We start from the raw sequence: 14,841 nt of genomic DNA, 5'->3' as shown, positions 1-14,841 counted from the left end.
GAGAGAGAAAGGAAAGAAGGAAGGAAAGAAGGAAGGAAGGAAGGAAGGAAGGAAGGAAGGAAGGAAGGAAGGACATCTATGCCAAATTTGTTGGGATTTTGATAATTTATCTAATAGAACGGCCTAAAAGAGGGGGTGAAGGATAAAAGACTGCACATTGGGTATAGTACACAGTGCTCAGGTGATGGGTGCACCAAAATTTCAGAAATCACCACTAAATAAGTTATCCATGTAACCAAAATCCACCTGTTTCCCAAAAACTATTGAAAATTTTTTTAAAAAGATAATGGGCTAAAAAGCAATAGTCCCAGCACACTTGCAGATGAATGGCATCCTCCCAAGTGGGGAGAAGTCACAGGGAAGACTCTCAGAGAGGGACATTTTCATCTTTTTTTTTTTTTTCAGGCTAATCAGACACAGCTGATTTTAAAATGCGCATAGCAGCCAGCTTTCCCATGTGACACAGGCTCATCTTCCCCAGCTTATAGCTCCTTGTCATTGTTGGAGCACACGGGCCAACAGAAAGACAAACACCGTCAGGACACAGCGTGCTACTAACCTGCTCATGAACTTGTAACGGCGGGGCAGGTAATAGATTTTTCTCCTGGAAGAACAGCAAAAATGAAGCCAGTCGAGAAGAAAACCCATCGTCAGTTACAGTTTGAACTAGCAAGGAAGGAAAGGAGATTGAAGATAGAAGCCTGTAAGAGGTGAAGAAGAAAAAACTAAAAAGAGATTAACAGCGAGAAATACAGTGGGAACACAGGGCATGCGTTTTTGAGTCATGAAATCTTATGCAACAGTTTTCATTGGTATTTCTTCCTCTACCCATTACCATAATTTTTTTTTTTAGTGGTTGCTCCTCGCCTGCAAAGCATGTGCAGTATGATAATTTGGAGTGATTGGTATTTGCACAGCTTCAGCTGAAGTCAGCTTTTTTCCCCAGGAAAATGCAAGGATGGAAAAAGAGAACAACATACATAATTTAATGGGCATGCTATTATATTAACTAATATTTATACAGCACTTTAAGCTTACACAAGACACTTCTCTCATGGTATAGACATATATATTTATTTCACAACCAGTATGGGAAGGACACTTACTTGTCAGCATCAACACCCAGCTGTACATAACCACACTGGGCACACTGGCTGACCACTGGCCCTGGTTGTAGGTGAATTAAATAGGTAAAATCAAGGAATTCTGGAAACTTTTAAAAAATCAGACTTATTCTGCCGATTGCTATATATCTACCTTTAAAAAATGTTAAAAATGAAAATTCTTGGTGTAGTTTGAATGGACAGTACATGAATTAGATTCTTTATTAAAATGCAACCTCCCTTTCCATATTTCAGGCTTCAGCTGAAACTGAATGGAATAATAATGAAACAGGTGCATTTTATGTATATCCTGAACTGTTACTGAACTCTCTCACTTCTGTAAATGGTAAGTTTATATACCACCAATTTTTTTTTTTGCATATTCGTGAAAGCTTTAAAACATAGGCAAAACTATAGAGACAATAAAAAGATCAGTGGTTGCCAGAGGTACAGGTCAGTGGGAGAAGGAATGTAGGTGGAACATAGGAGACTTTCAGGGCAGTGCAGCTATTCTGTACGATCCTGCAATGGTGGATACATGATATGCCTTTGTCAAAACCCACAGAACCACACGCACATAGAGTCAACCCTAGAGTAAACTATGGTCTTTAGCTAATAATAATTTTTCAATATTGGTCCACCAATTTTAACAAATATATCACACTAATGCAAGATGTTAATAATAAAGAAACTGTAGGCTTGGGGAGAAGGGGACAATATACTATACTATATTGTATACTATATTGGAACACTAGGTATCTTCTCAATTTTCTATAAACCTAAAAAATTCTCTAAAAAGTAAAGTCTATTAGTTAAAAAAAAATCCATGGACATATAGGTATTTAAGAAGCAAGTTTTACTCTAATTTCTCATAAGAAACCTATTCCTCTATTTCCTTTTAAACATTATAGGGATAAAAATCCATGGAGACTAAACTTGGGATTCAGAAGTACCGTTTACACAAAATTATGAAGATTCTTTGGGCATTTAAATTCAGCCAAAATGATGTTTGTACATTTTGTTGAAATGATGTAGTGGGAGAATTCCTCTTTTGGAAATGTATGTATCTCCTTAGACTAGAGTTATTTGTCGGAAACTGTGGACACAATAATAGCAAAAGTTTTAAATCCATCAGGCTGCAACAAGCCAAGCTTAGTAGGTAAAACCACATTAATATTAATGAGGTCAGTAAGTGTCACACATTAACAATATTTTCTTCTAAAATTATCATGCAAGAATTCCTATATCTAAAAAGATTATTGTTCACGTTCTTTTTCATTTCATTGTGTGGTTCACATTCTCTCAAGTGCTGCTTGGAGGCAGCACATTTCTGCTATGCAGTAGGCATGCAGAAGTGTTATTCATGATGCGGCCAGACCCTTCAGATATAAAATTCTTTGCAGGTAGTAAGAGAATTTGCTTTGCATTAACATTGCTCAAGTTTCTATAATCTCCCTGGGTTCTATGTTACAGAAGTGTGTTCTGGCAGGTTTTATGAGATTTGTTTATACTGGAGAGGGGTGTATAAATTTCTATCTAGACATATTTTGTAGGGTTTTCTTTCTTTCTCTTTTGGTTCTTAGGTATGATATGGTATTAATCCACATTAAATACTTATTATATCATTGATAAATATTTGGTTTTAATTGTTAGAGTATAAAAATTTTCAGTGGAATCTAAACTGACATTCCTTATCTCTCCCTAGTGGATATATACATATATACACACACACAGATACACACACACACAGACACATATATTATATATATATGTATTCCTTTTTTTAATCCTTGAATTCTCAGATTTTCTTTTAACAGTTAAATACAAAATAAATCATAAGATCAGAACTAAATTTATTATGCATTTTGAGAATTTTGCCTCCAGGAAAACAGATGCTAGAAATCCCAGCCTCTATTTTGACTAGGTATTAGGACATACAGGCCAATAAACAAAGAAGACAAGATGCACTGCGGAGATATATTACAAGCCTGTGAATGGAAATTGCCCTTCTCTAAATGTGTTCCTAACCCTTCTCTCTGTCTCTATAAATGTTCTTTGTCTGCACAACTTTCTACAGCTCATTAAGAGACAGACTGTAGAGCTGGTACCAATTTGCCTCATTTCTGCCACCTAATGTGGTCTTACTGGCAAATTGCAAACCAAAAGTACGTCATTCTTTGAGTCCCTTCAGAACTGTCCTTGGGACTACATCCATCCACCTTTTTAGACCCACATATCTTGGCATTTCCAATTTCAGTTTTAATATTTTATTTCTATGTAGCAAATGCAGATCACTTTTCCATAATCCATAGGGAAAACAAAAATATTCATTGTGAAATGAAGGTAAATTAATCCTTTTAAATAACTAAGGAATATAAACAAAGTATTTTCAATTCCCCTTGGAACAAATATCAATATTTGTGTTTACATAGTATTTATGACTTTAAAATTTAAAAGTTTTTTTTTTCTTTTTTTTAAAAGAAGATCACATTGTCATGAAATTTCTTGCACTTGTATCTACAGAAATACATTTTAATGTTTTTCTGGAAGGGACTGGTCAGTAAAGAACATGAAAATACGGCCCTGTGCAACTGCTGCCTGTGGTCTGGCTGTTCAAAGCAGTAGTATACAGGACTTCTAAAAATGGCACTTTGGAAATATAAATGCCACTTGGAAAATGCTTCTTTATTGCAGGCACTGGAAATATCTACCTGCTAAGAACTGAATTAGCCAGAATTTTTCACAAAAAAGCCATGAAATCATTATTGGCCATAAAGGCTTATTTGCGTATCCTAAACATTTGAAAGAGTCCCTCCTCTAATGGCCTTCCAATCTGCATTTCAGTTTTATTTGTTCTGAGAGAGGAGAACATTAGATTTACAGTGAAGCAGCAGAGAGAGTGGAATAAAATACATTTCCACCTACCTGAAAGGCATTCTTACATTCATTTGTTCTGCATATCTTCCAAGGACTTCCCATGGGGCATGCAACTTCACAAAGATAATGTCACTATTTATTAGAGAGGACTGAAACAGAAAAAAGAAACTAAATTGAAAAGTATATTCAAGGCTCTCACAGTTTAAGTTGAGTTGGAACTTAGAATGCATGGACCTGGACAGAGTTTATGATTTGGGGCATTCTTCAGCAATAGACCAGACCCTTCCAAGTGCACGTATTCATTTAACAAACATCCCACTGTGTGTGTGGCACTCATGCCCGCTGAAGACCCAGCTGCAAACAAGAGAGGTATGAATAACATTTACATTCTACAAAAATGTTAAAGAAGATAGGCAAAAACAAGTTGAAAAGGAAGGATAGGCCAGGCGTGGTGGCTCATGCCTGTAATCCCAGCACTTTGGGAGGCTGAGGCAGATCACCTGAGGTCAGGAGTTCAAGACCAACCTGGACAACATGGTGAAACTCCGTCTCTACTAAAAATACAAAAATTAGCTAGGCATGGTGGCAGGTGCCTGTAATCCCAGCTACTGGGGAGGCTGAGGAGGGAGAATCGCTTGAACCCGAAAGGCGGAGGTTGCAGTGAGCCAAGATCGCACCACTGTACTCCAACCTGGGCAACAAGAGCGAGACTCTGTCGAAAGAAAGAAAGAAAAGAGAGAGAGAGGGAGATAGAGGAAGGAAGGAAGGAAGGAAGGAAGGAAGGAAGGAAGGAAGGAAGGCTGGCTCAGATAATAATGAGTGTTCTGAAGAAGGAAGGATAAGCTTAGATGATAATGAGTGTTCTGAAGATAAAGTAATAAGAGAAACAGTTATGGGAGGGGGCTACATACTCATTTGGACAAGGGGTCAAGGAAAGTCTTCTCTGTGGAGGTAACATGTGAGCTGAGACCTAAGGAGGAGAAGGCACCAGCTGGGGAAAGAGCACAGCATGAGCGCTCTGGGTGCAAAGGCCCTAAACTGGGAAGCTGCCTGGTATATTGAGGGAGAGAAAGGAGAGCAGACGGGCTGAGGTGTTTTAAGGAGGGAAGAGTGGCATCAGAAGAGGCTGAGAAGGTGAGCAGAAGACAGAACGTGCAGCGGACTTTATTCTAGGAACACTGGGAAACCACTTTGATTTAGGTTGTCAAAGATCACTGTGGTTGTTTCATGGAGAATAAATGATAAGGGAGAAGAAGGAATATTCTCAGTCATCCAGGCAAAAGCAAAAGTTGATGGTGGAGATGAAGCAAGCCAAAAGATGTGAGACTGCAATCTGAGTGGGTGCCTGGCAAAGCTTTTTCAAAGAGCTGTGTTCTTTGGCCAAAGACCTTTGCCTCCTTTGGGGCTTTTTATCAACCTAGAACGTAGGGAAGTAAAACTAGGACTTCACACCCCGATAACCATCCAACAGATTTTGGTCTATGCCTCTGGCCAAAAGGACATGAAAAACCAATTAGGAGATTTCTCTTTGGAAGTCATTTTCCACAAGGAGGAGTCAGTTGTAGAAGGAAAGTGAGAAAATACGAGCCAAACTAGTTTAAATTAGTAAAGTGGCCAATTACTAATCCCCATCTTTCTCATATAGGGTTGATCTGGACTGTATGGCATTTAAGTTTTTAGAGTTTAGGAATGTTGACAGATATGTTAGGACTTTGTGCTTTGTGACTAGACTTTCCTTATACTAGTATTGCATAACAATCCTTTGTTGGTTCTTGTTGTTGCTTTTGCACAACTGACAAAAATAGAAGCTCAACTTTTTCCTCTAGCTGGGGTAAATATGCACTATGGGAAATTGTTTTCAAATTGCAGATGGATGTAAAGTTGTAATTCATTTATCATACTTTAATTCAGAGTCTTTTTGACCTGAATTATAAACATTCAAGGGTTATAAATATTATACGTGTATAAACTCATCAAGATATTATGAAAATCAAACTGGCATCAACTGCAATGTTCTCAGAGACTGGTGTGATGCTGAATTTCCCAAGGGTAGGAAGGCCAGGGCCCATCAGTAGTGGCAGGCACTCTCTAATATTGTCTGAAAAGTCTAACTTTCTAGCAGTTCAGGCTGAAATGAGGTTTTATCTTCTGGCTTGGGACAAGAGTGCCCTGAGTATAACCCTCCTGATAATAAGGAATATTTCTGTTATTCACAGTTGAATCCTTTGGGCCTAGCACAGTGCTTGGCACAGAGGTATCACACACCCAATGTTTGTCTAATCTATGAACATGATTAGTGAAATGTGGGCAGTTAGACCTGGCCCAGGTGAATACTGGATTCCTGTGAAGCAGGCAGTGACTGTCAATAAAGTGACTCTTAGAGTGAACACTGCAGGTTACTGCAAATGAGGTGCCTGTCCAGGGAGTGGACAGACCAGTAACAACCGAAAATGCGATGGCCAAATGCTTTGTCTCTTTGTAAAAACTGCTTTCCTCTGTTCAGTAACCTATTATGGTCAGTCCTTCTGGCACAGCTGTTTAGATCCAGGTATGTAAATGAGCTCACAGGCTGTGATGCCCATACAGAACATACAGAAACATCACACACACACAGTCAGTCCTGCCCCATTTCATGCCTGTGGATGCAATGATGCCTTGGGGATCTGAGATGGTCTCACAGCTTTTCAGCTGAGCATTTGTTGGACTTTAGAAAAGATTGCTGCTTGCTTTTCAATACATAGTACAGTTTTCCAAGTTATAAAGCAGAAGAAAGACTGTATTTCCTAAAATAGTTCTTTTCTTTATATGAAGATATACTTCAGATCTGGGAAGGCTTTGTGGCTTCCTAAGTTGGAAATTTTAATCATGATAATGGGATTTCTTTAAATTCACTTAGCTTTCTTTTAAGGTTCTATATTCACTCATCTTCCTATGAGAGAGTAAAATTGTGCAACACAGAGGATACTATATGGAAATGTGATTCACTGAATTAAACAAATGATTTAGAGCAGAATATAGTGCTTAGAGATTACTCTCTCCATAGATTTACTGTAATTGTTAGGATTTACAGAAAATAACATTTGAAGATCTCTCATAAATTTATGGAAACATTAAAAATATATTAAAATATTTCTACTCAGAGAACAATTTAAATACCACATTTCTATATGTTAGATAAAGCTAAGTTCATTATCTGAATACATACTGAATCAACTACAATTCTGATGTGGGATCTCAACCATTTCTGCATAAAAGGATAGGCTGTTTTGATTTATTCAGCCTGATAAAAATCACTTATTATTTTAAATAATAACAATAACAACCTCATTTTATTTTATTATTTATTTATTTATTTATATTTATTTATTTATTTTTAATGCTTTGCAATTGTCAATGCACATGCACATTCACATGTTACCCCATCTTATTCCCATATGAACCTTGTGAGAGTGGTTTTCCTTCAGTTTCTTAGAGGAGGAGAAAGAGAGGTGACAAGTGGCTCACCCACAGCCAAATGAATGTTTACCCCAGACAGAGTTGATTCCATACCCTCACCTCTTAACTTGCTTTTGAATTATACCTGACAACTTCTGAAGTTTAAATAAATAATGGCTTTGCAAATGCATTTAAGATGCATAGAATCTGAATTGTTACTTTATCAGTTTATATGAATTCGTCTTAAAAGAATTTCATATTTTAGAAAACAAAGCAACAAAAACAAAGAGGCTTTCCTTCATGTAAAGCAAAATTAAGTTACCAATGAACTGAGATTTTATTTGGGGCTATTAAAAGTTGTTTTGATTATCTCAAGAAAAAAACATTACCTGAATTCTCTTGAATAGCAAATAATATGAGTTTTCTCTCTCTCTCTCTGTATGTGTGTGTGTGTGTGTGTGTGTGTCCTTTCGTCCTTTTTACATACTTAAGGGAAAATATAGTGTATGGGGCTTATTATTTATATTCAGCTTTCCAAGGAAAAACTGAGAAGGCATTACCTACTGCTTGTTACTGAATGCCTTCTGAACTTCAGTCCTGAGAAATAAATGGGGAACAGATGATTGCTAATTATATGGCCCATAAATCACTCTTTTCTCTACTGCCAAATGATTACACTGCTGTTTCTAGATAGGTCTTTCCTTATTATTAAGTATTCCTTGCCATATAAATCCAAGTGCACAAGAGCTCAAGTGAAAAGAAATGAAAATGATTTTACGAAATCATTTTCAAATATGGTGTATATAATAATATAAATTATTATATTATAATATATATAAATAATAAGCCCCATACACAACATAGAGTTGTTTCATTAATATACTGCAATACAAATTCCTGGGAATAAAACCTTGGGGAGAGAAAAATTACCACTTAGAGAAGTTTGGAAAATATTCTTAGAAAATGACTGAAAAAATTAACGAATATCATGGGAAATTACCTGGAGTAAAAAGAGATAAGATTCACACAAAAAATTCTTCCTTTTTTTCTTTTATTCAGCAAGAACATACTGAAAACCTTCTATTTACTAAATTTTGGTCCATGCCTTGGTCTGTAACAGTCATGGTCCTTGCAACAGTAAGGCAGGAGAAATGGCATGCCACTATCTAATCCAAGCAGTTCATCTCTCAAAGAGTTGTGTATGTATATATATAATATGTGTGTGTGTGTGTGTGTGTGTGTATGTGTGTGTATACACACACATCTCCACATCTCATGATTCCTGATGCCATTTATTGAGAAGAGGAAATAGAGGCAGACCACGTTTGGGCATGGAGGATGGGAGTACAGAGGTAGATCATAAACTCAGTTTTGGAAAAGTTAAGTTTGACATGCCCAGGAGATGTAGCGTGGGTAGTTAGACAAATGAGTCTGGAGCTCAGGGTAGAAGTCTGGGCCAGAGATACAAAGTAAGTGTGTCCAGGATAAACATTATATTTAAAGGACTGGTAGAGGCCACTATGGGAGTATAGGTACAATGCCATGTGGGCATCTGTGCCTCAGAGGTTAGCAATTCAGACTGTGAGGTTGGACTTCACATATTTATATTCATTTGTCTACCTCTTACCAGCCCTGAGACCTTGAACAAGCTATTTACCTTTGTGCCTCAGTTTGTTCAAATGTAAAATAGGAAATGATAGCAATACATATCTTATTGAATTGTATTAAATGGCATAATGCTGTTAAGGTGCTCATAGTAAATCTAAAAATATGCTTGTTATTATCTCCAAGAGGGGCCACACCATATTGGTGGTGTGGTGAAAGGAATACAGCATTTCTACTCACTCAAATTATATCCTGAGAAGGTAATAAACAAGAGACCAGTATTTTGAAGGATTTATCAGTCTTTGATTACAAGCCCCAACCACCAGAAATCCTGAGATCCAAGCACCCAATTCCTGTCTTTTGTCCCTTAGTATCTTCAGGGTTTCCTGCAGGTTCCTCTATGACATTCATTCAACAACACCCAAAAATGTTCATTAAGTGACTACTCTGTATCAGAGACTCTTCTAGGTGCTGGATATGCCACAGTAGATAGAATTTACAATCTAGAGTGGGAGACAGACATCAAACAACAAATAAGCATGACTTAAAATTATGAAAAGTATTTAAAAAGGAAAAGAATATAGTTCTGTGGGAGAGAGGAACTGGAGGCACCTGATTAAGATTTGTTGGTTGATCTGTGATTAGGTGACATTTAGCCTGAAATCTGAAAGAGGAAATGGTGTTAGGCATGGAAAGAATCAAGTGAGAAGTATTCCAACCAGAAGAAACAGCAAAAACAAAGGCCCAGAGGTTGTTCTGGGAACTGGAAGGCTGCGGTGATTGGACATTGTAAAGTGTGAGGTGGATAGAGTTACCTAAAATAGGGTTAGAGAAGAGGGCTGGGAATAGACCATGCCAGGCCACGTACAATGTGGTAAGAAGTTTGGATTTATTTTCTAAGGCCAATAGGAAGCCACTAATGAGTTACAGGCAGAGATCACTTGTTTCCCAAAGTGTGTGCTGCATGTTTTGTAGAGAATGGTTCGGAGGAAGCATAGGAGTGAGAAGTTCAATAAGAAAGTTATTCTAGTAGCCAGGTGAGATAAGATGGTGGTTAGAACGAGAAGAAAAGGAGAAACAAATGGACTTGAGATCTAGTGGAGGTAGGTTTAAAAGAACTTGGGATTGAACAAATAAGGAGGGTGAAAAAAAATCCAGTGCCTAGAATGATGCAGAGGTTATTTTGCCTGGGGAACTGGACAGATGGTAGTACTCTTACCTGCAGCGAGGGGCTGGAGCCGTCCAGTTTGTCCTAAAGTTGTATAGGTGACAATGCACCTGTAAATCATGGTGGTCTTTGCAGATAACCATGAATCCCACTGTGTGAATTGTAACTTAACATTCACTCACACATCCACTCATCTATTCTGCAAATCTTTACTGACGGCCTATGATGTGCCGGGGCCTGTCCTAGGTGCTGAGAAGACAGGTGTGAACAAAACAGACTAAATCCCTGCTCTTGAGGAACTCAAGTTCTGCTGGGGAGACAGACCCTCAGTAAATAGATGTGTAATACTTCTGATGATGTGCTTTGAAGAAAAATAAAGAGGGTAAGAAAATACAAAGTAATGGTAGGAGGGAGACGCTATTTTAGATAGAGTGGTGTGGACAAGCCTTTTGATAAGGTGACATTTGAACAGAGACCTGAAAAAAGTACTGAGGGAGGCTGTTCTATTACACAGGGAGAGAGCATTCCAGACAGTGAGAAGAGTAAGACAAAGGCCCTGAGGCATAAACAGGCTTGACGTTTCAATTTACTGAGCGTGAAGGATCAAATCAGGTTAGCCACTTGCATCTGCTCTGTATCCCCTTAGGTAACTACCTGGGCATCGCTTTCTCATAACTATACTGTTATGAGGACAAAGCAAAACTCTAAAATTCTGGGGCTAGGAGGAGACATTAATTGCTAATTGGAAACTCAGAGAAGCTTCTTGGATTAAAAAAATCATAGTGAATGCAAATGAATAGTAATGGTAGAGACGGGAGCAGCTACATAGTGCCACTACACGTTAGGTGGTATTTTAGAGCTTTTGCCTACATTAAATCATTCAATTTTCACAGCAACCCTATGAAGCAGGTATTACTATTATTCTAATTTATTGCAAATGAGGAACTAAAGCACAAAGAAGTCTGGTACCTTGGCTAAGTTTACTCAAGTAAGGAATGGAGCCTAGTTCTCACCAATGCAGTCTGGCTTCAGAACTGCTGTTTCACAAGAAGAAAGCTGAGAGGCTCACACAAATATATTTGCTCATGAACTCAATTCCACTGCCATCTGTGGGCACATTACTCAATTCACAAGCCTCAGTTTCTTCATTTGTAAAATGAGGAAAATAATACCTGCCTTGCAGCATCGTTCTGAAGCTGTTATGGTTGTATAGTACCGGTTCAACAAGTGAGAATTTCCTTCTTCCACCCACAGGTACTGAATGCTTGGTGGACATTTGGGTAACCCCCCAATAGCTGATGTTAGAATTCCTTGATGTATCTGGAATCTAGCCTGTGAAACTGATGGATAAATGTACATTCTTCGAGGGTTAAAGGGCTCAAAGTAATTGCTAAGCAACTTCAACTTCTCTCAGTGGGGCTATCATCTAACCAGCTGGGTAGCACTAGGCAAATGACTTGTACTTTTATGAGCTCCAGTTTTCTCTAAAAAATGAGGGCATGTGTCTCTAAAAAGAAATCTTCTTTGTATCTGTTATTCTTTTCCCTTAGGGACACACTGAAATTTGTGAGTGTAGTTTACAAATGCTCTTCAGCTGATTCGGATGCAATTTCCTCTCTGCAACACAGACACACACACAGACACACACACACACACACACAGACACACAGTGCCCTGGCGGAGAGAATCCTCTTGAAGTACTATATGTTCCTAAATAATTACAATATTCATTCCCTGAGGGTGACATTAGTAACAGCAATAAGAAATAGGTGTGTGTGAAATTGTCCCCCTTAGAAGACCTTTAAATGGAGGTCCCTACGGACTTCATCCAGGCTCTAGTCTCATTCTACCTGTCCTCCTTGGATGATCTCATCCCTCCTAATGGCTTTAGATGTCACCTATCAGCTGATATCTCCAAGACTCATATCTTTGACCCGCACTTCTCTTCTGAGCTCCAGATCAGTGTAGCCAATGGTCAGTGTGGCACCTGGTACCTCACGTCTCACTGGCAGATCAGACACATCAATGTCTACAATCGATCTGCTTCACTGGCAAAACTGCTCTTCTTCTCAGTGTCCCCACATCAGGAAATGGCACAACCATCTTCTTAGTGGCTCAAGTCCGGGAGCCATCTTTAACTTCTTTTTCCCTTATGCCATATCCAACAAATCACCAAGTCTTATTGATTCTACCTTTTAAACTTCTCTTTGATCTATCCACTTCTCTCCATCTCTAATGCCACCACCCTCCTTTAGACAACCATCATCTGTCTTCTTGAATACTGCAACAGCCTCATGGCTGGACTCCTTCCATTCCAGCCTGGATTGGCCTGAATGCATTAGATGAGTCCTTAAAAGAGAGTCTAGAGGTCAGAGAGATTATCCTGCTTGCTTTGAAGAAATAAGCCACTGTGTTGTGAAAGGGTCTCTGAGGGGCCTCTAGAAGCTGAGAACCGTACCTGGCTGAAAGTCAACAAGAAAATGAAGACCTCAGACCTACAACTACAAGGAAAACTAAATTCTGCCAATAATCATGTGAGAGGACCTTGAGCTCCAGAAAAGAATGCAACCTGGTGGACACCCTGGGGTGGCCTTGGAGGGATCCTGATTAGAGGTCACGGTTGAGCTGTACCCAGACTCCTGACCCGCAGAGACTGTGGGAGCATAAACATAGATTGCTTGAAGCCTCGAAGTTTGAAGTAATCTCTTCAGCCGTGATATAAAACTAATGCAGATCATATTCCAACTAATGAATGCTATAATTATAGATTTCATTGCTGCCTCTGTGAGACTGTACACTTCTTCACAGTTGTATTCCCAGCACCCAGCATGTTACTGAGCACATGGTCATTGAGAATGAATGCTTCCTAAATGAATTTATGAACATCTTGCGATCCAGACTACGAGTAGCTTTCTCACATTACTGATTACCTTGTTAAAACACTATTATCAGGCAGAAATTCATCTTCTTACCACAACAGAGTTTCAATGTGGCTAAATTTATGAGAAACTCGAGTAAACCCCCCTCTAAGCCACAATTAGATGTTCAGTTCTGAGGGGCTGAGCACAAATCTTCACACATTTCATTACAGGTTCTCTGTGTTGCCATAAAGTGAATCCCCTCATGCAACATACTCTTTGTTACTTCGTACCAACCCTGGTGATCCCCACGTCAGGTCCGAGAAACTTACTTCATCAGGGTATCTGAGGAAAATCAATGTTTAGTGTAGCTGTCAGGATGGGCTAAGTTATGTTGCAGCAACTAATAACCCCCAAATATCAGTGACTTCGAACAGCAGAGCTGTACTGTCAGTGCAGTAGGCACCTGGTGCCATTAAACACTTAAAATATAACTAGTTCAAATTGAGATGTGCTGACTGTGGAAAGTACACACCAGATTTTGAAGACTTAGCATATATACAAAAAAGAATGTAAAATATCTCAATAATTCCTATATTGATTACATGTTTAAATGATATCTTAGATCTGTTGGATAAGTAAAACTATCATTAAATTCATCTGTTTATTTTTACCTTTTGTATGTGGCTCCTAGAATATTTTAAATTACATTATTTCTATCGGCTAGTGCCATGATAAAGGTTTATTCCTTGTTCATGCTACATGTCCACTGCAGGGCAGCTCATTGTAGTGATTCAGTGGTTCGTGCTGATAGTCACTCTCCCAGAGAGAAGGCAGAGCTCAGAGGGCCTCATAAGCATACATATCACTTCTGTGCCCAGCCCATTGAGCAGAAGTAGTCATATGGCCACATCTATATACAAGACCACTGGAAGCCAGAGTATATCTGATACATACTGCTAATTAATACACACTGATATAGAAGACCTTCTTTCATCACCTTCTTAGATCTATGATGAAAAGCAAATGTTTTATCTGCCTCACAACACAATGACGCATAAAATCATTCAGTAAACACCTAAAGATGATTTAACTACTGTGCACTATGTTGCCTAGCGCACAGGCCCTATGTTGGACCCTCGGGATACAAAGAAGGTTACAAAGACATAGTTCAAGATCTCAGGGAACTCAAAATTCAGCAAAGCAATGATGACCCTAATTATAAAAAATGTGATTAGTATGAACAGAGGTTGGTCTAATATCCACTGGGAGAGAAAATACTCCCTTTGTAGGTAATCCCAGTACTAAATCTCTCCTTAGAAGTAAGCAATGTCAGTTGTGATCTACAAAATTCCAAACATCCCTTCACTTTTTACAGACCATCATAATGTTTTCCCTATTCCTTCTAGATGGTATATGAGATAAACTGAACTTGGGGACAACTTTATCATCACGGTGTACTTTATATTATCACAAAACATCAACCCACTGACAACCATTCACAGCTATGACCAATCAGTAACCCATGAATTGCTTTGCCCTTAGTACACTGCAGAGATTAACAGCCATGAAATAAGCAAGACCCAGGAAAGACAGAATTGGATGTCTTCTGCTAGTGAGGAAGCATTTTAACTTTGGAAATACTTTTTTTACTATCTGTCTTTTTTTTACTTTAAGTTCCAGGATACATGTGCAGAATGTGTAGGTTTGTTACATAGGTACACATGTGCAGAATGTGCAGGTTTGTTACATAGGTACACATGTGCAGAATGTGCAGGTTTGTTACATAGGTACA

General features: G+C 38.5%; 1 protein-coding gene across 1 annotated transcript in view; it reads right to left on the bottom strand.

Annotated features, from left to right (window-relative positions):
* The window catches only part of ANO4 (anoctamin 4), a 411,426-nt gene that overhangs the window by 152,242 nt on the left and 244,343 nt on the right, over positions 1–14,841 (bottom strand). The window contains 2 exon segments of the mRNA XM_017887290.1: positions 560–604; positions 4,029–4,129. Of these exon segments, the coding sequence (XP_017742779.1) occupies positions 560–604; positions 4,029–4,129 (146 nt within the window).

Source organism: Rhinopithecus bieti, unplaced genomic scaffold, assembly GCF_001698545.2.
Source record: "Rhinopithecus bieti isolate Rb0 unplaced genomic scaffold, ASM169854v2 scaffold_15133, whole genome shotgun sequence".
Taxonomy (NCBI): domain Eukaryota; kingdom Metazoa; phylum Chordata; class Mammalia; order Primates; family Cercopithecidae; genus Rhinopithecus; species Rhinopithecus bieti.
This window is presented reverse-complemented; position numbering and strand designations above follow the sequence as displayed.